Source organism: Podarcis raffonei, chromosome 2, assembly GCF_027172205.1.
Source record: "Podarcis raffonei isolate rPodRaf1 chromosome 2, rPodRaf1.pri, whole genome shotgun sequence".
In the NCBI taxonomy this organism is placed as follows: domain Eukaryota; kingdom Metazoa; phylum Chordata; class Lepidosauria; order Squamata; family Lacertidae; genus Podarcis; species Podarcis raffonei.
The window spans coordinates 69,964,362-69,989,280 of record NC_070603.1 but is presented as its reverse complement, the minus strand read 5'-3'; the positions used below and the strand labels follow the sequence as shown (position 1 = coordinate 69,989,280).

The window sequence follows — 24,919 nt, the reverse complement described above, 5'->3', positions numbered from 1 at the left end:
TTGCTAGGAGCAGCAGATCATATGTTGCATACACACCATACTTTTAAAACACATTCCCTCCTCCCCCCCCGAAAATTCTGGGAACTATAGCTCAGTCAGAGATAAACTGCAATTCTCCCAGGATTATATGGGGAGGGGGTGAGAAAAGATGAATTAAATGTATGGTTTGCATGCAGCCTCAGCCAGAATTTGCTAGCAAATACAATGCCAAGTAGACAATTCCTCTCTTTTTTATCCTCCCCCCCCCAAAACAATACAAAAATATAACAAAACTCTCACATAGTTTCGTGTGGAAAAAAAATATAAATGAGACTTCAGTCCAAGAAAAAATCTTTACAAAGAAAGAACAGTTGTTACTATGCAACCCACAGATCTGAAAATACTTTTTGGACTGTTCTGTTATATTCAGTTCTATTTGTAAAAGCAATAAATCTCAACTAGTCAGCAGCAAACATGTATTTCCATTTCTTCCCTTTGGCCACGCATAACTTTTGTGTAAGTTTCTCAATAAGGGCAATTTCCCAGACCTCGTTACGCCACCTAGCCAAGCTAATACCCTTTAGATCCTTCCAGAACCTGATAATAATAGCTCTTGCCACTACAAGTAAATATCCAATTAAATTCTTATTTTGTCATTCCAGACTTTCTCCCATGAACAAATTTAGTAATGCTAGCTCTAGGGTTTCCTTGAGTTGTTGCCCTGTTATGTTCAGGATTTCTTGTGTGTGTGGTGGGCGGGGCGGTCCCAAAATTTAATAACTTTACCACACTTCCATCAGGCCATTCCTTTGTAATGGTGTAGGGGTATAGGTAATAAGATTGCCAGTTCCTGATCCAAACAGAGCTCCTTGTGGTTATGATGTTCTTTTCCTGTCTTTTCTGGGCTGGGCTGGGCTAGAGAGTACTTCAGTGGGTGAGGTAACTGTGGGATAACCAGCCTCATAGAACCAACATGCTTAAGTCTAATTGATGCATGAAGGGGTTAACACCATAGAGTAAGCTGTCCTGCCAGGCTTAGCTAAGTCACTCCCCTCACCTTGGGAGGAAGGTTATCAAGCCTATTGTTCCCCTTCAGTAAGCTTGTTGTTCTTGGTTAGTTGCATGGCTCTCACAAGCCGTTCTTAAGTTCCTATACCAATAATGTAGGAACTTTCACTACTTTGTAACCGCTAAGTTTTACTGCCTGTGCAACCTATTCTGAAGCACATGAATCTGACCTTTGGAGAGTTTGTAAGGCTTCTACATTAACCCTTGTTTTAACTTACCTCACGTGTGGTATTTTTCTATGCTGGGGGAGAGGGAAGCTCTGGAAGGAACTTTACCTTGATGCATATTTTGTGATTTTAAATCTCTGCTGGGGTTCTCTCACCAATGAGTACTTACCCCAAACCTGGATCTTGGCATCCAGGGAATTTTCCTTTCTATATCATTTTTCTTTTGAACCAACAGTAACTCGGATCACAGCACTGCAATGATGAAAAGTTCTGTAGTTCCCTATCACAAAGGAGCTTCATTCCAAAGTGGAATCCCAGCCATGATAAAAAATATAGGGGGGAAAAGTTCCATATTGGCTATGGTGAGAAATATGCTTGAATTGTATTTTCTTAGCCAACTCTCACTCTGTCTTAGCTGAACACGTCCACAGCTTGTTTGATTTACCATAGAATGAGACATTAGAACTTCTATACTATCCAATTTCCTATTTCTGATCCAAAATAATCTCCTTTATGAGTCTTCAAAGCTGTGTGATAGGAAACTACAGCTTTTTTCATCATGGCAGAGTGCTTTCTTGACTGAGTCGTGGAAGATCTCCTGCCTGCCTTGCAGGCTTTCCCCTACCTGCCTTGGGAGAGTGGGGCCCTGACTGACTCCAGCTGGGGGGTGGGTTATTGATATTAATTCTTTGTGTCCTTATTTTAGATTTTTCTCATGATTTATGTGGAATTAGTTCAATTTGGTTGTGAAATTTTTGATATGTTATTGTTTATGGCTACTTATAATTATGTAATTTTTTGTATGTTGCAAGCCACCTTGCCCATGGTTCTAACTTTGGAAAGGTGGCTTGCAAATGAATGGATGGATGATTTTCTGTAGATCTGGATGATGTTTTAGTAGATTCCACGTCTGCTTGTTTTCTGCGGCTAGGCCAGACACTCTGTATGTTAAATCAGCTGTTCTTATTTATGATTATATATGCCTGATGCTCCATTTTTTCATCTGAAATATAATTGAAATGCTGGTGTTGGTTTCTAGATCCCAACTGAATATGAAGCTACTAGTGCTATCTGCCCTGGGAACATTTTCCAATATAAAGGGATGATGTGATTTTTCTTGAGAAGCTGTGACTGAATGTCACTTTGAGATCCCAGCATGGGAGGTGTGCCATCATCGTGTGTCCATGATGGGGCCAGGAGCAGGTTAGCATCTAGGGCAGCCCTAGAGTCTGCTTGTATCCGTGTCTCTTAAACACAGCACAAGTCGTCTTGTTCCACAACACAGGCTGATGCAGAAGTTAGCAATTAACTAAAGGAATTTCTGAGGAGGAGGGGAGTGCAGGATGGCTCTGAGGGGCAGCACAAGACTCTTTAGACTTTGCTCCTATCCTGTGTATAAAGGACACCTTGTGTTTCACCAGCCACTTTGCCTTCGAGGGAAGCGTGGATGTTGGGAGTGACCTTGAGCCCTGGGTGGCCTACCTGAAGCAGGTAAGGGAACAAGTAGGGACAAGAGTCTAGGGAAGCACTAAGGGACCAAGGCTGAGGCAACCTGGGACAACCAGCCAACCAAGAAGGGCACCTTCACCAGGCATGGATTTGGCAGCTGAATCCAAGCCACTCTAAAACCAGGCTCTTGGCCCTCTGATACACTGAAACCCAGAATGTCTCATAGGATGACCAGCACAATGCCAGGCAGGACTTCACTAGTTATATCCATACCAGGCTGAACCCATCTGACCTTTGGGATAGTGTGGTTTCTCTCTCAAACTGCTGAAACCTCAGGTAGGGACTCTTTTCTGTTAGCCTTGAAAGTAATATGGAACTAGCCTGAAGCAAATGCTATGCAAATGATTGCAAGAGTATTCTGGGCCCCTGGGGGGGACGACCTATTTGAACAAGAGTCATGCCTTCTCGCTGCATGTGGGTGAAGCAGCTGGCACTTACTTGCAAGCAAGACCCTTGTTTATGACCTATGTCTGTTCAGATTGGCAGGCAATGATGTTACCTTATGGAAGAGAGAGTCCAGTCCAATGCCGCCGACCTACAGGAGGAGGAAGGGTCTTGCGGGCACCACCGTATTCCTACTGCCCCAGCCCCCAAGGTACTTACTTAGCACGGGTGCCGACTCCTGCACCTGACTGTTCATCATACAACACATCTCTTATTCACTCTCTTATTCACTCTGCCTTCTTCTTGTCTTCCCTCTCTCTTCTGGAAGTACTGGGGGTTTGCTTGTTTTCTGTACAGTTAGCTCTCAAATAGAGATGTGTCTAGTCTACTTATTGCTAAAACAAAAGGACTCCAGGCAGAAGCCACAGCAGGTGCAAGGACGACAGCAGCTCACCTGTGGGAAGGGATAAATATGGTACTTTCACAACCTTGTGTCCTCCAGATATTTATTAGACTCCAACTCCCAACCACCCCTGTCAACATGGCCAGTGGTCAGGGGTTATGAGAGTTACAATCCTACAAAATCTGGAGGACACTAGGATAGTCTGTTACTTTGGGCATTGCATTTTCCTGGGGAGATATTGGGGCTCTTAAATATGGCACTGAAGATGGCCTTTTGGGGGGCGGATGCTGGCCTATCATGGGATGGTGCAGCAGGATTTCTTTCTGCTGGATCCTTTTTGGTTGATTAGTTCCAAGGAGAGTCTCCAGAGATGCTACTAGTTTCTCTGTGAACTGCTTTACTCACAACAGGATATCCTGACCTGGGACACAAGTTAGTAATCCACATCTTTCTCCACAGCTCTGCAGAGGATCCCTGACCCTAGAGCATATCTGTTTCCCACAGTCAGTACTGTGAGTCATCTGGACCATGAGTACCTTTGCCCAGGTTCTCCTGGGAAGTTGTCTGAAACCATGGAGAAGTATGAACTGGACACTCATTCCTCCAAGCCATGGAAGGGACCCCATGCAGGCTTGGATGAAGGCCAGAAACCAGGTAAGAGAAATATGCACAGGGCCCAGCTAAACATAAGAAGCTGTACTGGAGCTCCCTTCATTATTCAGTCTGTTTATTTATTATTATTGCAAGTAGGGAACATGGGGCCCTCCAGATGTTGTCAAACTACAACTCCCTATATTTGCAAAAATAATTTAAAAAACCCCAAAACATCTCACATCACCCGGGATTGTTGGCCGTCTTATTTACCGGTATTTTTTATATTTTTAAAATTGAATTTAGATACTGCCATATACCTGGAGGTCTCAGGGTGGTTCATCTTGGCTGAGGCTGTTGGGATTCAGAGTACAACACCAGCTGGAGGGCCAAGGGTTCCCCACCCTTGTTTTAAATATGTATGCCCAATTTTTAAAACAACCTTTTTTCCAAAGCAGTTTACAAGGAGTAAAACTGATTAAATACAAAATGTATTCTGTATAATGTTACATCCTGTTAACATTAAAACCAAAGAAGACAGCATAAAGGGGGTAGAAATTAAGAGGAAGCATGGCAGACCTCCCCAGGCAGTGTATTCTGCAACTGTGATGCCACCATTACTAAGGCCCTGTGAGTATCTGCATATCTCATAACCTGGGTGAGTTCACATAGGCAGAGGCGGTCCAAAAGCTATCCCTGCCCTTTTATCTACCTGGAGGGCATGCTCCAGCAGGGCACATCTGAGAAATAGTGCAAAAGAGGAGAGCTAGCCAAGTTGCCAAAGGGCACTGAGATGCAAAGTCAGGATTGCGAAAGTCACAACTTCTCCATGTACAGTGGTACCTCGGGTTACATACGCTTCAGGTTACAGACTCTGCTAACCCAGAAATAGTACCTCAGGTTAAGAACTTTGCTTCAGGGTGAGAACAGAAATTGTGCAGCAGCAGCGCGGCGGCAGCGGGAGGCCCCATTAGCTAAAGTGGTACTTCAGGTTAAGAACAGTTTCAGGTTAAGAACGGACCTCCGGAATGAATTAAGTTCTTAACCCGTGGTACCACTGTATCTTTCCAAGAAGGTATCAACTAGATCAGGGGTAGCAAACATAGCACCCTCCAGATATTGTTGGACTCCAGCTCTCATCAGCCCCGGCCATCAGAGCTGATGGGAACTGAAGTCCAGCAACATCCATGTTAACTTCTGAACTAGCTCAAGGGTAGCTATCAAATTCCATCATGGGGAACCTCTCTAAATCCAGTATGTGGTAGTGAAGGTGGGGTGGAGGGGAGAGGTTTGTTTTCCTAGGGAGAAATTAAGGGCCTCGTCAAACAATGTTCTGTTATTCAGCGAATGTATTCTGATTTATTGGGCTGGATCCAGATCTCTTCCTTCAAGCTAGTATTGTTGCAGTGTGATATGACGTTATCCTGAGATTCAAGCAGAATTGTTTCACGTAGGGGGTCCCCTGTCCCCACAGCTGCAGTCTCCGTACGCTAGGGTTGCCATATCTTGAAGAGCAAAAAAGAGCTGCTGCCAGCCCAAGCCGTGGAAAGAGGTGCACAGGGCTGCTGCTGCACCCACACACCTCTTTCTCTGGCTCAGGCTGGCAGCGGCCACAGATTGCAGAGCAGCCCAAGCCCAAGCTGCTGCCAGCCCAAGTGGAGGCAGGACCCCAGCTCTGAGCTTATCTTTGCTGCTATGTCCTCGCTCCACTGTGGCACTTTGACTTCCAGGCACAGTGCTTTCCCGGGCATGCACATGCCCCCCAACCCCCAAATACCCTCCCAAACCCAGACATTTCCTTTAAAATGTAAAAATCTGCCCAGATGGGCATATTGCCCCCCCCAAAAGAGGACATGTCCTGGTTCTCCTGGACAACCCTACGGTAGGCTAATGGCACTGCTGTATGTAAAGTGTTTGTAGCTGTTGCACGAATAACATGGGTTCCTGTTGAATGCTGCCTATAACATCATTGGCAACAGCTCTTTCCGCCCATGCCTCTGCCATTCCATAACCTTAAAAGTGCTTTAGATGCTGCGTCCTCCTCCACAATGCAAATCCAGCATGAGAGTACTTATGTAGAACACACATTATAGACAATCACCAGCATGGCTTCCCTACGGCAGTGCCTTGCTATTTTGTCATTGATTGAATTTTAATTATTCCTTTTGCTACAAATGTTCAAAGGCATTCTTTTTTGCTGCACGTATGCAGTGTAAGTGAACCCATCTTACAAGCACAGATAATTGCCCAGCTGCCTTTGCAAAGTCCATTGTTGCTAAACCCACAATGTTTAAGAAGTCTGTGAAAAGGGAATGAGGGCTGTTGCATGCGTTCAAGTAAGGGCGCTGGCAAAACTGAATGTCCCTGCTTAAATGCTTGTGTGCAGGATTGAGGGGGAATGAGTTCCATGTGCTTTGATCCTGTGAGCTACTGCTGCAGCTCCCTTGCCCTGCTCAAGATACCAGAAATTGACCTCGGGGCAAGGGCAGTGACTGCTGCTCCCTAGGCTTCACTAGAAGTTCACAAAAAGTTTGACCTGTTGCAAACATTTGCTTTCAGGGTGAGCTGCAGGATGCTTGTGCATTCACAAAGGGAACTTTGTGAACCCCTCCCGATAAGCCACAGCCACATTCTTCCTTGCGTTTCCATGATCTTTCACTTAGTCTTCACTGCCTGGTCAGAATATAGAAATATGGGAATCTTCCTTATACCAGATCAGACTGTTTCTCTGTTTAGCCTAGTATTCCAGGTATCTTCAACTTTTCAGATCCAGGACCCACTTTTAACCCAAACAAGAATTTACATGGTGCTAGTGCTCCTGTTGTGACCCATATTGTACTAGTGGGTCCTGACCACCACTTGAATTCCAGTGGACTCTACTCTTACCTGCGATAGCTTTCAAAGAGTTTCAGGCAGATGTTTCACACAGCACTTGCATCACTTGAGGTCACCACCTTGCTGATGCTAAGCAGATCTAGGTCTGGTTAGTACCTAGAGATGTGGCTGCCTGGGAGCCACCTTGGGTGGCCATGATGCCATGATGGAAGATAGGTGGAATATAAATGTTGGACATGAAGAAGACAACAATGAAGAAGACGATGCACCTTGCACAGCAGGGATGGATAAGTTGTGTTCTTTCCCATGCTTTGGACTACAACACCCATCATCCCTGACCACTGGCCATGCTGACTGATGAAAACTGGAGTCCTATAATGCCTGCAGGTCTCTCCATCTCTGGCGTGCACTATTGCTGTTTTGCAGAGGATTACTGGTTTGGTTGCTTCCACACTAGCTTTTTCCAGCATTGCTGTCCAGTCACTCAGTTTTTATGAAGTATCCAGATGATAAAATTGTCAGGTCATTGCATTCCAGTGTTTCTCACTTGATTTGTTTTTGCTGCTATTATTATTATTATTATTATTATTATTATTATTATTATTAAGCATCAGCCTGTCTAGAGCTTTTTAGGGATAAATTTAACTGAACATTTCCTGTTGACAGGCTCAGCATGAATTATTAATTCCAGGTGTACCCGGTAAAGCTCTCAGCAATGAATATCCTCCCCCCCCTGCTTATCTTAATTGCCCCAATACCACCCTACATTCCTGAGGTGGAGGGTAGAAAGAAGGCTTAAATTATTAATACCTTTTTCAATTTAAATTTTCTGTTGTGAAACAGTGCTATTTCTCTAAAGAAATAATGGAGAAATCAGTAATCAAAGCCTCCCTCACTAGTCCCCAGGTACAGAAACTGATATTGAGGCAATTAAGAGAAACTATTCAAGGGGCAATAAACAAAGTATTTGTTGCTAATCCACACCTCTAGCAATAAAACGGGCTGACTCTACACAAGCAGCAAACTTTTAATTAACAGTAGTGGCAATCTCTGCTGAACGGGAATTAGCTGTGAGTAAACATTATAAGAAGGTCTCTTGGCCATAAGATACGGCACCAATGAGTAATATAGAGCTGTAATAAGTGCTTGTGCGCACCTCCCTTTTAATTTCCCTTGTAGTGAAGTGCAGAAAAGCAATGCCTCAACAGCACTCAAGAGCCCAAGTGTGGTAGCCACCATTATGCTTTGAGTTTCAAACAACAGGCAGAAAAAAAGAAGTCTTGTTTACATCCTTTTTCAGTAAATGGGTTGCATCTTGGATTCTGTGTGTTCACCCTGACCACAGGCCCCTGTCCTTAACAGACAAAGCTTCAAAGAGGAGGCCCTCCCATTTATGTATAACCAGAACGGACTGCAGCCATCACCTCAGTGGTACCAGGGCAAGGTGCAATGGGAGGGAGGCGTGGCAAGTTGCTATGGAGACCGTGCCACGTCTTCCTGTCAGAGAGAGGGCCCGGGTGTCATGTGACATGGAAGCAGCCCTCCTGCCATGTCTGCCAGGGGCCTTTCTGAGGAGAGGACGGGGAGGAGACCGGCAAGGAGCCCTCCCTGGTGGCTCCTGACATGGGAACTAACGTGCAGACCGGCAGCGCAGGAGGAGGGTGCTGTAAACAGGTTCTGTTCTGGAGCTGAGGCCTTGGGCCAGGGGGAGAGCCACATCCATGGGCAGACGCAGGGAACCTGTGGCCGTCCAGAGACAGTTGGACTACAGTTCCACCTATTCCCTGACTATGGGCCTTGCTGGCTGGGGCTGATGGGAGGTTGCCAATATCAGGAGGGCCTCCGGTTCCCCAGCCCTACCCTTGGGCAAGAGGGCAGTGACCACTTCTGGTGGGCTAGGCATACTATGCTACTTGGGCAAAATTGTTACCTGTAATAATAATTTTATTATTTGTAATCCACCCATCTGGCTGGGTTGCCCCAGCCACTCTGTACCAGGTTTTGCAGGATTAGGGTGACCATAAACCATAGCCCAAAGATACAACTGTGTTTACAGGGGCTTAATTTTCTTCGAGGAACAGTCTAAGGCTACCACCCCAAATAAGCCCCTTCCCCCAGAAAGTTGTGATACCAAGGGACCAGTGACTCACCCATCCTTGATTTCTGGCCCTTCTACCATCAGTTCCAGGACTGCAGGAGCAGAAATAATGATAAGCCCAGAGCTCATTTGGAAGCCTAAGGCCTCGCTTCCCTCAAGGCTTGGGTAGAGGAGGAGACAAGGACTAGTCACTAGCACATGCTCTGGATCAAGGTGGTGGAAGAAGGTGGGGCAGCTGGGGTCTCAGTCTCTGCCTATGAATTGCTGGTGCAACAGCTTCTCGCCCAGCTTTGCTGACCCAGCCCTGCATTTGCTGTCTCTTCTAGCTCCTTCCCAGCTTTAGCCATCAAATATTTTAGAACATAAGTAGAGGAGTGTCACCCCCCACCCCCATCCTCCCATTTTGTATGTAGCTCAGCCATCTTGTGCCTTGGTATACTGGTACTGCTGGTACTGCTGGTACTGGCTGAATACCTGGCATAAGCTTCATCCACAGCTGCTGGTGAAATTATCATTACTTACATGGCCAGTTTAAAGCATGATTCTAGGGCAGGGATGGAGAACTTGTGGTCCTCTAAGATGTTGTTGGATTTCAATTCCCACCAGTCCCAGCTGGCATTGTCAATAGTCAGGGATGATGGGAGCAACCTTTGAAGAGCCACAGGTTCCCCAACCCTGTTTCTAGGAACTAGCCCAGTTCCCTCCTTTCCCCCAATACTTCAGCTTCCCTTATAATAGCATGTCATTTATCTTGCTGTTGCAGTTTGCCTCGTAGCTCATTGGCTATTTAGCATTTAATCACTATATAATTAGAAATGTGGACACAACTTGATTTTTTATCTTCTAGTATCAGGAGAAGTGAGACTGAGCTATGCTTGTGCAAGAACAAAAAATAGCACAGAATATCTGAGAAACTCCCTAGATACAAACAAAGCAGTGGGGGACATTTTCACAATCACATACTGTTCCTCCATGTACTGTATGTTAAGTTTTAAGCTTTTTTCCTCAGCCAGTATGACCAAACTGCCAACTGCTTATGTGTGTGAACTTTCATTTCAAATTATAAAATCTGTGGGTCGTTCCAACCTGCTAGATAACACAGTGTGTGCAATGAGTCAATACTTTAATGTTGACTATTACTTCTTTTAAGACAGTGATGGGATTCTGTGGCCTTCTAAATGCTGTTGGACTCTCAACTCCCATCAGTCCCAAACAGCACGGCTAATAGTCACAGGGATTATGGGAGTTGTAGTCAAACAACATCTAGATAGCCACAACTTCTCCATCCCTGTTTCAAGAAAGCAATTTTAATTCGGAGCATGTCCCACTGAAGTCAGTGAGTCACTTCTGAGTAAACTGGCGTACAATAGGGTTGCATATTATAGGATGCAGCTGAGGAAATAAATAAGTTCAACTAGCTACCGTTATGTCTGTTATCTTAATCAAGCTGATAAGGACTTTCACCATCCCCCTTAACTCTGGCCTAACAAATATCCTAACATTCACCCTTATACCCAAAATAAACAGAAGATGTGAGCATTTGTAAAAGTCAAAGCCGGGGTCAGAATGCCTGAAGGGTATTGTGTGCAAAGCCGTAGATACAACTTCATCATGAATCAGTAATGATTCCCTGCTTGTTAGACTTGATGTGAGACATCAAGGCTGTGTAACAGTGACAACGACACACAATCTGTTTCCAGCTGATAAATATTGAGAGAGAACATTTCCCACAGAGAAGTCTCCCTTGAGAGAAACAGCTGAGGCATAGGATTGTGCAAACTAGCTCAAACCTTTGCTGACCCCCATCTCTCTCACACTGCCCTTCGGTCAGAGTTAAGGTGCTCATGTTGTGTTAGGACGCACTTCCTTTGCATTGTTCTCAGTTGCCCATGCTGGCTGCGTGGGTGCCTGAAGGATTGCAGTTCCCACTTCTGTCCATTTCCCTGCTGCGAAGCACTCAGCATTTATAGAAAGATGATTGGCAGGTTCCTTACTGTTACTAAGCAACCCACACTGGAGTTAAAATGAAATGGGTTTGTTTTTAGAACTGGAATGCCAGTCTGACTAAATGATGCCTCTCCTCCACCTCCCTCTTAGTGCAGATTGGGGCACAAGCTGACCTGGTGGTCATTTTGTGCTTTTGCTTTGTACCTTTCCTTGTTATTTTTTTGTATTCTAGTTACAGGGCCTGAAAAACATCTCCCTGCAGAGATTCAGGGCTCATCCAGACTTCCTGTTGCGCCATGTTTTCCAGGCTCAGGTCTGGAATTTAAATTTCCATGTCCACGTGTTTGGCTTTTCTTTCCCCCTTGACACTTTCCCTGGGAAAACTCACATTTTACCGGTGAATCAGAGCAAATGGCAATCCTCAGTGGAAGCTCAAGTCTCACCCACACTTCTGTTTATCTTGTGCCTAGAAAGCATGTGTCCGAGCAGGTTTCCTGTGCTCTTCTCCTTTCCAAGAAAAAACTCACTCTTTAGCAATATATCAGAACAAATGGCAATCCGGGGAATACCTGAATTGCCCTTTGCTCTGATGGAGTGCTAAAGGGTGGTTTCCCCCCAGGCGAAAGCAGCTGGACAAGAGGAAGTATGGAGAAGCCCTAAGTGTGGGGAAAGAAGGGAATAATTGGTGGGTGCAGGGGACTTGAGAGGCTTCAATTGACCAAGATAATCTCTAACCTAATGTCTATTGTTCCATTGCAGCACTTGGAAGATGGGCAAGGACCAAATCCATCCTCATCTCCATTCTCAAGGTGCCTCTGATGTTTGGCTTTTTGTACCTGTTTGTGTGCTCCCTTGATCTGCTGAGCTCTGCTTTCCAGTTGGCAGGAGGTGAGGGTCACAATGAATGCCTGTCTCCCCTTCCTCCCTTCCTTTCTCTATAGGGTCCATGGGAATGAAGCTGCTTAATCCCCTTCCCTTTGGTCTTATGGCTTCCACTTCCTGCCTTTCTCTGGAACTGGAGTAGGTCCTGCTGAGTCCAGGCTATTGCAAAAGAGCCTGAGGTCAACAGCATGGACAGGGAGAAGTGCTTTCTCGTTGCTCCCATGGTTAAAGACTGCCAATTCTGGACCCCTTCATCCAGATGTGCTTTTCCTAATGGGGAGTCCAGAATCCTCAGAATCTCTTTCAAAAACAAGCCATTTTGTTTGGAACATTTATTTAGTTTTCTAGCACAACTAGAAAATGACTCATCCAGATAGGAAGCATTTCTGGTTTGCTTTGTCCTGCTGCTTTACAAGCTGCATTTAAATTGTGGTAGCCACATCTGCTACATTTTATAAGTGGCTCAAGGAAAATTCTGCCTTGCTTTGTAGGCCCTACTTGTCAATGTTAGTATTTCATGCCTCCGATGCTGCAGATGTGATTGGTGTAATTCACATGCCTGTCTGGGAAGAGTGTGGGAACGGAAGACAGTCTTATCTCTTCCGCTATGTGTACTGTTACACTGCACAGTGGCACCTCGGGTTGAGAGCTTAATTAGTTCTGGAGGTCCGTTCTTAACCTGAAACTGTTCTTAACCTGAAGCACCACTTTAGCTAATGGGGCCTCCCGCTGCCGCTGCGCTGCCAGAGCATGATTTCTGTTCTCATCCTGAAGCAAAGTTCTTAACCCGAGGTACTATTTCTGGGTTAGTGGAGTCTGTAACCTGAAGCATATGTAACCTGAGTTACCACTGTACTTTTGCTTTTGCTTTTGTTCTCTGTTCCCTTGGAGCTGGAGAGAAAACATGCAGTGATTCTTTTGCTGGTATGTAGCGTGTAAATAAATACGTAGATTAGCTCTACAATGTCTCGTTCTTCTTGCTGTGTTACGCCAGGAGATTAATGTGCATATATCAGTTGATGTATGTCGCTGAAGCGCACTGGAGAAGAAGGGGAATGCCTTTTCCAGAGCTGCGCATACCGTAGGAACGCTCAGAGTTTGGGGGCTGCAGGGGCACCCCAGGGTGTTTTTCCAACAGTCAACCCCACCTCTCAGTCCTGAAATGTATTGTCATACCACTTTGTGTTCTCAGTTCAGCATCTAACGGGGGCAGCGCAATATCTCATGAGCCCCGAGATTCATTATCCTTGTATTGCATTCTCTCCTTCTTTGGCGATCACTCGTAGCCAAGTAAGATTGTCTTCCATGAATATGATCTTAACAGTGTGTCCATAGGTGACTGAGGAGGCCAATTCTGGATCTGCACATCCTTCCACAGTGGGGACAAAGGTTTTCAGGCAGGAGTTGATCACAGTGAGAGTTTGCCAAATGTGCCTTCCTCTTAGCTTGTTTCTCTCTTTCAGCCTGAGTAAGTGCTTCTTCAAAGTCCATGACACCTTTGGTAGAGGCTGTTCTCCAATTGGAGCGCTCACAGGCCAGTGTTTCCCAGTTGTCAGTGTTTATACTACATTTTTTTAGATTTGCCTTGAGAGCGTCTTTAAACCTCTTGTGTTGTTCACCGGCATTACACTTTCCATTCCTAAGTTGGGAATACAGTAGCTGCTTTAGAGGATGATAATCAGGCAACCAAACAACATGACCAGTCCATCAAATGTTGAAGAATCATTGCTTTGACACTGGTGATCTTTGCTTCTTCCGATACACTGACATTAATTCGCCTGTCTTACCAAGTGATAGTAATTTTTTTTTGAGACACCTGAATCCCAAAATGGTTTTAGACCTTCTATATTGCATTATACCACATTTCATGGTTATGGAGTTAGTGATATTTCAAAATGTGCTCGCAGCAGAATGCTAGAGACTCAGACCCCCAAAAACATATTGCAAGAGGCCTCCAGTGACCAAGCATGGCTTTTGTTCTCTGCACAGCTTCTGCTTGTGCCTCCCACATCTCCACTTCTTCCTGATTTTTGGGTCCTGTTATCCCTTGTTCTTGATCAATTTGCATTTCACAGGAGAGGCCCTCTGTCCCTTGAGAAGGGTTATCTCGCTTGGCCTTCTAATAAAGTCACTTTGGTTTCCTTCTATATCAGGGACCTGCTACCAACTACTACTGGATAGCATCATATTCTCCTTTCCACTGCCTCATTTCACTGGCTCTCTATAGTTGGCTCCTTTGTGCTTGCCTTCCCATCTATGCTGTTGGCAGGGCTGGGCATGGGGGAGTAGAAATCTGGTTTTGAATCTGGTTACATTTGTATCCCATTCAGTTGAAGGGAGGGGGACCCATGTGGACTCGTAGGGTGGAAGGCTGTGTGGCCAACGGTAGGTGGAGCCTTTGCCAATGACTGGTGGAGCCAACTAATTCTACTTTTGCCCCCTCCTCCTCCTCCCTGCTGAATTATGCAAGGGCAACACTGGGACAAAGGAGGAGGCAGCTGACAGCCAAGGGCACCCCCTGGCTGGATGTAATCAAGAAGGCAGGCAGGCGGGGGCTGGCTGAGGGGCAGACTTAAGTTGGTGGGGCACTGCTTGCCTGGGTGGAGAATGGAGAAAGATGTGTGGAGCAGGCAGAAAGCTCTGACTTTTGCATGGCTGCTATGTAGCCTACTGTACAAAGTCAAGAGTCACATCCAGTGCTCTACCCACTTTGGCCTCTGGCCCCACTAACCAGTGGCGTGTGGCCTCTGGAAGGTCCCCCACAAGGGAATGTGGCCCTTGGTCTGCAAAAGGTTCCCATTCATGGTCAATCTAGAGAAGCATGAACAACCTTCCACTTACATGTTTCCTTCCTTAGTGAAAAGCAGCTAAACTTGGGAGTGGAAGAATGCCGGGGAGGAGGGGCTTGCTTAAGGATTTCAATTCCAGCCAGCTTGTTGCTGCTAGAAATCCCTTCCCCAATTTGTGAGCAAATGTGGAAACATTTGGGTCTTACCAAGTGCTCACACAGAGACTTCTGTCTTCTGCCCCATAGGTAAAGTAGCCGGGGACATTATCAATGACAACGCCATCCTCTCCAACCCAGTGGCAGGGCTTGTGGTGGGAATCCTGGTCACCGTCCTGGTTCAGAGCTCCAGCACCTCCAGCTCCATCATCGTCAGCATGGTCTCCTCGGGGCGTGAGTCATTCTGGCAAACATCAATGTAGAAGGGAGGGGATGTTTCTGGAGGTGTGGCTTCATGTGGGTGCAGGAGAAATTAGGTTGCATGCTCCCCGCTACTCCGTTCCCTCATTTGATTCTTGTATGTCTACTGGCATCACTGTAGCCATCAATTTGCCTTGGCAGCATTTTCATACTTTGCTGTTATCACAAGGTATCTTTGAATTTGGCTGGGAGTGGGAGACGGATGAAATCTGAATGGGATGTGTGCAGGGCTGAGGAGGAAGGGAGAAGAAGACAGCACATGTTGGGGCACCATAGAGAGGTTGTTTGCTTGAAACCTCACTCTGTTTCTAGTGCCCCAGATGGGGTACGGAGTCAGAGTACCCAGAAGGCACTGCCCTTGCCCTTTCCTTCCTAGTGCTGGAGGTACGTTCCGCCATCCCCATCATCATGGGTTCCAACATTGGCACTTCAGTCACCAACACCATTGTGGCACTGATGCAGTCCGGTGACAGAGATGAATTTAAGAGGTGAGTGTTGTGGTGGGCATGCGATGGGAGCAACCAGTGGGGCTGTTGAAAAGTGGAGATTGGTGTGGGCTGCATCTATGGGGTATTTTAGAGAGAAAGCCAGTTGTAGTGCAGCTGACAGAGATGGGTGAAGACCAGGAATTAGGAGGGGATCAGAGGCGCTTGGAAACTTTAGGGTGACTGAAGCTCCTGAGGCCCATCGGAACTGACTGGGGCAGTGAGGAACAAGACCATCTTAACAAGGGAGTAACTGTACTTTTGACTGACTGGGTAGGCCGAGTAGACAGACAAAGATCTGGAGTGGATGGGTGGATTGGAGAGAGATTTGGCCATGCAGAGGGAAATTGTTTGGCAACACAATGGTAATATGAAGTATCTGATATTTGGACCATTGCCCAGTTGAGACCATCCCCATCATTCTCATCCCCACACTGCTACAGTTCACATCAGTGATGGCTTCTCTACTGCCTTTCAGAGCCTTTGCAGGGGCCACCTTACATGACTGCTTCAACTGGTTGTCAGTGCTGGTTTTGCTGCCTCTTGAAGTGGCCAGTGGCTATCTGCACTACCTCACCACGGTGACTGTGGCAACTCTCAACTTCCCCAGTGGACAGGATGCTCCAGAGCTTCTGAAAGTAATCACAAAGCCCTTCACTAGCCTTATTATCCAGGTGTGTGTTGTTGGCAAGTCGTGCGTGGTCTCTTTGGGCTTTGTCATAAGGGAAATAGCCACCTCCCCATGCTTGGGACCCTGGCCATGTCCTTATCCTCCATTCTACCTTCCAGTTCTCTCTCCAGGTGGTGAGTGTCAGGAGCCTAGCCTTTGTCTACATCTAAGGACTGTGGTTCTGTTGGTCTCTGTGAAGTTCATACCTTCAATAAATTGTGGGGCTACTGAAAGATAATTATTTGGCTGCTGGTAAAGGGTCTATGTCCAAGATGCTGTAAAGCAAAGTAGGAAAAGGGATTTGGTAGCCAATAGTTGAGGGGGAAATGGGGAGCCAAGCAAGTCCTGCTTTACTCACTTCAGGTCACAACTCATGCAATGGGAGAAATGTTATTCTCTTATGGTGCAAGATATTGTGATGGGGACAGCCTTGGCAGGGGGAAGCCCAGGCAGGTGTTGCAGTCAGTTCCCTAAGAACCCAGCTCAATTCCATAGCTTCAAGCTGATATAAAAATTGCTAGTCTGTTTGTCCAGGATTTCTAAAGAGAACATAAATTTCCAGACACTCCATGCCAGGGGTCTGCTTCTCCTTCTCTTCCTTTTACGGGAAACTTTGGGCTCTCTGTCTCCCATCCCTGACAGCATATCCATTATCTTTCCCCCTGTTCCCACAGCTGGATAAGTCAGTGATCACCGGCATTGCTACAGGTGACGAGAGTTTGCAAAACAAGAGTCTGATCAAGGTGTGGTGTAAAGCATCAGCTCTACAGGTGAGAGTTCAGGGTGTGTGTGACCGGGGTGATGTGATGGGAAGGCTAGAAGCAGTAGGGGCTGAGTATCAGAATGTGCTGATGGTCCTGGCAGAAGACTTCAAGTCAGCGACTCAACATTTAACTACACAGTCCAGAAATTGATCAATAAGACACCTTTGGGCATTTTGGAGAACGGAGTGTGAACAATTTCCATTTCTGTGCAGGGTTGGAAAGCAAGGTTGCGCAGATCCTAGGGCACAATTGTGCTTTTTGGAGACAACAAAGCAGGAATGTTGGGGTGTGAGAGATGACATTGACCCGGTTCGCAGATCCTATTAAACCACCGTTAAAATTAAGCCATGGTTTAATGTGCTGGTTCACAGTGCTGAAATCACAGAAGCTTCACTTCTCCCCTGCTCCTGCTGCTACTGTCCCCAGGAAACAAGCCATGATTTGACTTGTCATGTTGTCTTAAGCCAGTGGTGTCCAAACTTTATTCAAAGAGGGCCAACCAAGTTGTTGAGCTTTTTTAAGATTGAAGTTGTGGAGGTTTTTTTTTAGGATTTTACCCCAGGAAATAAAATAAAATGCCACAGGGGCTGGATTAAACCGACCAGCGGGCCAGATTAGGCTTCAACCCAAGGACTATGGTCACAGTGCTTAGCCAAAAAGACTGGACTTATGTGAGATGTTAACGCAAGCACACAGAATCATTATGGACAGGCATGGGAGACAATGCATTAAAATGAGCATTATGCATTGCTATCCATTAAGAGCCATGAACAATGAAGTGCCATTTTAAGGATTAATTGATCACTGATGCAAGGTTGACAGCATTTAGAGGTTTTACTAGTGGGTTATCTAGAGACTCTTTGAAATAAGGCAAGTACTGTGGTGGAAACCTGACAAAAGAAGGATGATTGGTGTTGGAATTAGCATTTTAGTATTCTTTTGCCTGCTTGAAATAAGTCGGAATGCACAAAGGAAGTAATTTAGGATGGCTAACTGAAATGGCTAAACAGAGACACCAAATATTAACTATAGAACAACAAGGCCCTTTCTGTCTCAGCATGGGTGACTCTTTCCCAAGGTCCACAAAGCGCCTGCATGTGGCTGATGCCTCCCTCCCTTTTTCTACAGATTTCTTCCTTGAGCTCTAGAGGAAGCTTCCTGAACTGCAGCTCCCGTGCCCTGTGCAGCTTGGACAGTGCTGGGAACCTCAGCAGGGCTGTGAAAGAGAAATGTAAGAACTGCCAACCCCAGGCAGCAGGACCCTGTTAGAAACGGCAGCTGTACCTGTGCCGTTCCTGTGAAGGTGGCAAGGGAGAATCATGACTTAGGGCAAGAGGAATTGGATTGTTCCTAATGCACTCTCTGCACCTTGCTCCTTCACCTAGGCCATCACCTATTTGTGGACACCACTCTGCCAGACTTGGCTGTGGGCCTCCTGCTGCTGGCTGCCTCACTGATTATGCTGTGCACCTGCCTGATCATGCTGGTCAAGATGCTCAACTCTGTGCTCAAAGGCCATGTGGCCAAAGCAATCCAGAAGGTCATCAACACAGGTAGGCTGGCTGAAACCAGGCCCAGAGAGAACTCCTGGCTCCCTCAGTGGATACCCAGCCGTGAGCCAAAGGGTGTGGATTCTAGAGGAGACTCTCTGGGTTCCAGGCCACCAGAAGTTCATTAACTGGGTTCTCATGGCTGAAGCTATCTGTGGATCTCAGTCTTTCCTCCTTGTTCCTGGGCAGATCTGCCATCCCCTTTTGGCTGGGTTGCTGGCTACTTCGCCATGCTTGTTGGTGCTGGAATGACCTTTATTGTACAGAGCAGCTCAGTCTTCACTTCAGCAATCACGCCACTTATCGGTAAGTCAGCACTTACTCTGGTTCCATGGGCAAGATAGAAGGGATGTGTGTGTTTACACAAAAGGAAACTAAAATGGCCAGACTGACAATAAAGCCTATAAGTCCCGTCTCTCCCACTCGGCCTCTTATGAGGAAGTGGGTCTTCGGATACCTGAACATCACTAACCCAATATAAGCATTTAGAAAGACCAAGGTGTTGCTGTAACTTCTGCTAAACAGTAAGTGATGGTGCTGTGAAGCATAGCTAGCTCTGGAATCCCTCAGGAAGAAGATGTCATGAGTAATAGCAGAGTATGTCTCGAGCCGCTCTTTCAGTGGCATAAAGGTATTTAAAAAGGAATGTTCCCCATTGCCTGTTATCTTGAGTGACTGTTGAGGGGAAAGAAAGTGCTGTTTTCCTGATGGTTTTCTCTTTTTTTTTCTTCTTCTGTGGGACAGGCCTTGAGCTGATTAGCTTGGAACGTGCTTATCCACTCACCCTTGGTTCCAACATTGGAACAACCACCACAGCTATCCTAGCTGCCCTGGCAAGTCCAGGAGACAAGATGGCCAGTGCCTTCCAGGTGAGCAGATGCCCTCTCCCTACTTGGTTAGGGTGGAATTACTTTAGAAGAGCATACCTTCCAAGCCAAAGGGTGTGTGTGTGTGTGTGTGTGTTATGTATACATACACACACACACATATGCATTATATACACAAATGCTGCCAAACAGAATCCACCTTGCACAGTTTGCGCATCCCAGGTCAAATATGGCTGATTTCAGCAATACCCATCTGGTCTTTTATGTATTTCTGTTTACTGCAAATGCAAATGCAATGAATCTCTGTTTGGGAAAAAGGCAGTATAGAGAAGCAAGCAAGCAAGCAAACAAACAAACAAACAAACAGTTTGTCATGACCGTATTGATCTTGGAAGGTCCAGGGTTATTATTATGTATTACATTTACTGTATTTTTCACTCTATAAGACGCACCAGACCACAAGACGCACCTAGTTTTTGGAGGAGGAAAACAAGAAAAAAAATATTCTGAATCTCAGAAGCCAGAACAGCAAGAGGGATCGCTGCGCAGTGAAAGCAGCAATCCCCCTTGCTGTTCTGGCTTCTGGGATAGCTGCGCAGCCTGCGTTCGCTCCATAAGATGCACAAACATTTCCCCTTACTTTTTAGGAGGGAAAAAGTGAGTCTTATAGAGCAAAAAATACTGTATATCCCACCTTTCTTCCAAGGAGCTCAGGGTGGCATATGTAGTTCTCCCCCACCCCATTTACCCTCACAACAACCCTGTGAGGTCAGTTAGACTGAGAGACTGTGGCCAACTCAAGGTCAACCATTGACCTTCATGGTTGAATGTGAATTTCCACTCTTGTCTGTCAGATGTCAATCCAGCACTCTGGCCGCTGCACCACACTGGCTCTTAAAACATGAAGTGGCCCATGGGGAAAGTGGGATTATCTTCTTTACATGCCCTACTTGTTTCAGCCTGGCATGCCATCATTTCTCAGTCTTGCTCCAGGATGGTTGCTATGTTTCTGTTTCCCCCTCCTCAGATTGCTCTTTGCCATTTCTTCTTCAACATCTCTGGAATCTTACTGTGGTATCCCTTGCCTTGCACCCGTCTGCCCATTCAGATGGCCAGAGCGCTAGGTGAGCAGACGGCCAAATACCGCTGGTTTGCCGTCTTCTACCTACTCATCTGCTTCCTGCTGTTGCCATTGCTGGTTTTTGGACTCTCCATGGCAGGATGGCAGGTCCTAGTGGGCGTGGCAGCCCCTTTCCTGTGCCTTCTGGCTTGTGTGGCCTTTGTCAACGTCATGCAGTCCCGAAGTCCCGGCCGACTGCCCCGGTGGCTCCAGAGCTGGGACTTCCTGCCGTACTGGATGCACTCCTTGCAACCCATGGATGAGCTGATCACTAGGGCCACACTGTGTTGCGCTGGTCGTCGCTCAAGCAGCCAAGAGGAACAGAGTGATTTATCTCCTCAGATTAAAGCCAGTCTCTCAATCACTTCCTTAAAGGAATTGTCACTACCACCAAGGCTCTCTCCCCGACTAAATTTACCAGCAGTGCAAAATGCTACCCACCTGTAACCTGTGTTGGAACATAGCCCCATTGCTGCCTGCAGATAGTGGTGCTCAGCAGAAAAGGAATGGTAGACCTGACCTCTGAAAACAAAGTGTACCTGCCACCGTGTAGGGAAGGGTGTGTGTGTGTGTGTGTGTGTGTGTGTGTGTGTGTGTGTGTGTTGAGCTGCAGTGCTGGTGGCTTCATGTGTGACTCTAGCTGTATGACTGCCATGTGTGTACCTGTCTTCCAGCCATTGTGGATTCTTCTGCCACTGTGTATGACCCGGTATTGTGTGTGTGTATAAATGTGCATTCAACTGTTGCTTTAAACATCAGTGTGTGTGGCTTGCATCCATGAGTGCAAAATTCAGCCGTTGCAACTGTGTGTGTCTCAAGGTGAGGGTGTTTTGTGTGCAGTGCATTAGATGCCCTGCCATGAGTTGGTTTGGGAAGTTGAGCAAGGTCTAAGCTCGGGATGTTCTGCATGGAGACAGCAGGGAAGTTCTTCCTGTAGCAGCACTGGGGATTATCCTGTGAAGTATTTTTCAGGATGTGCCACACAGTTGCAATATATTAAACATAATTATGTAGTGGTGCTTGGAGATCATTCTCCACCCTCCTTTCCTGACAATATGGTGCCAATAGCCTCTTTGTGGCCTCTTGTCTCTCTATGACGGGGGTTCTAGACACTGCTTTAGTAAATATCATCTTTAATTTTTAAAAATTGTTTAGAAGTTTTAAGAAAAGTATTGCTGAGTTGGGGATTCACATTGCTTTTATATCTGCAGATGAGTTCTGAACAATTTTCTAGGTGGACTATCAGGGCTCAGTAGGATGGGAATGGGATGAGATAAGTGGCTTGAAGGGGCTTTTTTCCATGTATCTTTTGTTGTACAACTTCTTGCTTTCAGTCAAAGTGCAAACCAGAGTTTCATGGTTCAAATAAAAATCCAGATTGGGAAGAGCTTGATGTTTATTATTTACAAAATTTGGTGCACTATTATCTTTGTCACACACACACACACACACCCCAACTCACCCAATGTACAGCAAAGTTGTATAATGCAGATCAACAGCTAGCAGTCAGCAAAAAGAAATTGCACATAAAACAGAAGCCATTTCTTACATATTTTTGGAAAAAAAAACAAGTCCTGTGTTGTTAAAGAGAATATGAACACTTAAGAAAGCGCTGCCTTGGATGAGGAACCTGGCATGTGATGTGGGCAAATTCTCTGTTTGAGGCTGTCATCAAAATGCTTCTTTTGAGTTCTGAAGCCTGACCCATACTGCCTTAGGAAAATGTACACACAAGGATAAATTAGGAATGCCTGTGGTTTTTTTTAATGCTTCTAATTGTTCTATACCTCACTAAATAAATTTCTTTTCATTGAAGTTTCAGAACTGATTGTGTGGTTGAGTGTCTTTTAGACTAATTTGAGTTGTTCCAGGCACCTGCATTTTTTCTTCTTTAGATGTTCCCATGGTCCTTTTTCACACGTACCATGTGCTCTCCTCAAGAGAATCAGTCTAAGCCACCTACCCACTTCATCACATACCCTTATATCACCACCGAATAGCCAAGGTTCCTTCTCTTTTTGCGGTCTCCGGCACTGGCAGCACCTTTGAACTGCAGTCCTAGGATTCAGAAATGCATTTTCCTGTTGTTCCATTTGATTGTTCAGGTAGGGTTTCCAAAGGTAAATGTCAAAAATAATGGATGCTTTGGAGCTGTAGCTTTTGTGTTTGCTCTTTATGACAGCTATGACTATGAGTGCCATAGTAAAAGGAACATCTATTATAATCTTATGTGTCCCCACTCCCCCAACTGATGGGATGTTCCAAGGGTGTCATTACTTGATTTGGCTTCCTTTGGAGGAGAAAGAGCACTTTGGGGTCTGGTTCAGACAGAATGGGAAAGTATGTGAATGAGCCACAGTATGTCTCACACTTGTGTGCTCTCCATCTCTCATTCCCATACGGAGATAAGAAAAGTCTGCTTCCAGTTTAAAACTAACCACAGTTTTCTGTCTGAACTTGGGAAACTGTAGTTTGTTTAAACTATGGTCAGTGAGAACAAGCCAGGATCATAATGTGGTTTGTGATAAATCGTAAGTTTGCTTTTTTAATTTGGAAGTCATTCGGTATTGCAGTTAGTTTTACAAAGTGGAAACTTCTGATCTTTTCAGTCACAGAAAAGGAGGAAAGGAAAGAGGAAAGTCTGCAGAAGCTCGCCTCCACTTGTTCATGTCCAAACTAGGCCACGATGCCTTTATAATATTTGCATTATTTATAAATATGCAAGCAGATAATAAGTGGAGGTAAAGTGGTGCACTGTCAGAAACTGAGCTATGGTTTGGCTTAGTATTATGTCTGAACCCAGGCTTGTTGTTTGTCTCACTTCAGACAAATGATGAACTGTAACCAAGGTTTGTTCTTGGCTTACCACTTGTTGCTTGTTTGTTTGCGTGACTTAAATCCCTAAAATAACCTAAGGAAGTTTACATAAGGAAAATTTCCCATCCCCTTCTCACCCATGTAACCGCTTTTGAAGGGCAAGGGTCCCTCCTTGGTCAGTATGGGCTAAGACCAGGGCTTTTTGCAGCTGGAACTTGCCAGAATTTAGTTCTGGCACCTCTCAGGTGGGCGCCATTACCATTATAAGAAAACAAGGGATGTGTTCATGGTGAGTTTAGGCACAACTTTTTCTAGGAAAATAGTGCTGGCTAAGGCATTGTGGTGGTGGGAAACATTGCTTCTTTGAATTCCCTTGTTTAATTTATCATAGGATCTGAGTCTGGGCAGTGCCTCCATTTCTCAGCAGTTCCACCTGCACCCCAGCCCATAATGTTCAAGAGGTTCCCAGATTCTCCAAGCAGTTTTTCAGGAAGATGCAGAAAGAGGGCATGAAAGTTTCCTTCCATGAGCTTCCTTACCTTAGGATCCATGCCAGTATTATTAATTGCTTGTGGCGCAGTTCTGGGAAAATCAATATTTAATGCAGAGTATGAATAATTCCATGAGATCTTCTGCCTTGCATGGAACAGTTGCTATAAATTGCTCAGACTCTTGGCAGACAGCTCTTTAAAATGCTTACCTGTGTGTTTATGTGTGTCATATTTTAAGTTTTAACTTAAAAATCCCTTATTTGGGGCTGATCGTGCATAGTTTACAATGCCCCAGACTGCATCTTTTGGGAACCAGGAACAGACATGGCCACTGGATGGCACTCCTGAGCTGAACAGAGCTTGGAACGGAGTTTTAGCTCCTCGTTGAGCAGGCAAAAAGACTTGGGATTCATGGCGTGACTCCCAGAAGAGCCCAGGTGGGCTTCTGGCCACCCAGTGAGAAAGAACTGAGCCGTTTCAGGTCCTTGTCTTTCTTTATAAAGATGGAAGAGCATTGGCTTGGAAGAACAATGGAGTTCCAGCAGAATTTAGGTGAGAAAGATTTCAACCTGATCATCAGGAACCTCTGCACCTGGAGCCTTTTAATGAACCATTTCATAGGTAAACATAGGAATATGTGGTAGACTAATCAAAATGGTGCATCTGAGCATGTTCGGAGTTCCTTTTTCTCATTACTGAGTAACCACAGCCACAAATGGAGAGACACACTAACTGCAGGTTCAGGGTTGGTTTCCGGTGCTGGATATAAGGGTTAGTTTGCCTTCTAAAAGAAAAGACAGTGGTGTGTGAAGAGCTATTAAATCTCTGTGTACAGTAATATATTCACCGTGTACAATAACTTATTCACACTATACACATACATTTCTAAGAAATAAGCCAATCATACACCTGTGATGGAGGCATTATATCCTTTATTTTATCCTTTCTTACATTTGCTTAGGCTTTATTATAATGTCATCTGCTCCATTCCCAGCTATCCCAAATCCTCTTTTTCACAATTCACCATTGTTACACAACCACTACTTTCTTTGTAAATTCCATATTTCTTTCCATTCTTGCCTGTTTGTCACCTGCTCCCATAACTTACAGTTCCCAAGCCTCTGCAA

At 45.5% G+C, this 24,919-nt stretch overlaps 1 protein-coding gene across 4 annotated transcripts; it reads left to right on the top strand.

Annotated features, from left to right (window-relative positions):
* The first annotated feature begins 2,585 nt into the window (after positions 1 to 2,585).
* SLC34A1 (solute carrier family 34 member 1) lies at positions 2,586 to 21,212 on the top strand. 4 transcript variants are annotated; one of them, XM_053377269.1, is made up of 14 exons: positions 2,586 to 2,705; positions 2,890 to 2,999; positions 3,202 to 3,318; positions 3,970 to 4,164; positions 11,741 to 11,869; positions 14,898 to 15,041; positions 15,445 to 15,556; positions 16,032 to 16,227; positions 16,898 to 16,993; positions 18,116 to 18,218; positions 18,373 to 18,540; positions 18,727 to 18,843; positions 19,282 to 19,406; positions 20,392 to 21,212. In XM_053377269.1, exons 3-14 carry the CDS (start codon positions 3,213 to 3,215, stop codon positions 20,929 to 20,931), a joined length of 2,031 nt encoding a protein of 676 aa, XP_053233244.1. In that variant the 5' UTR covers positions 2,586 to 2,705; positions 2,890 to 2,999; positions 3,202 to 3,212; the 3' UTR covers positions 20,932 to 21,212. The 4 variants fall into 4 exon arrangements, with proteins under 4 accessions (XP_053233244.1, XP_053233243.1, XP_053233245.1 ...); XM_053377268.1 differs by lacking the exon at positions 2,890 to 2,999; XM_053377270.1 differs by lacking the exons at positions 2,586 to 2,705; positions 2,890 to 2,999; positions 3,202 to 3,318; positions 3,970 to 4,164 and adding an exon at positions 8,450 to 8,597.
* The last annotated feature ends 3,707 nt before the right edge of the window (positions 21,213 to 24,919 follow it).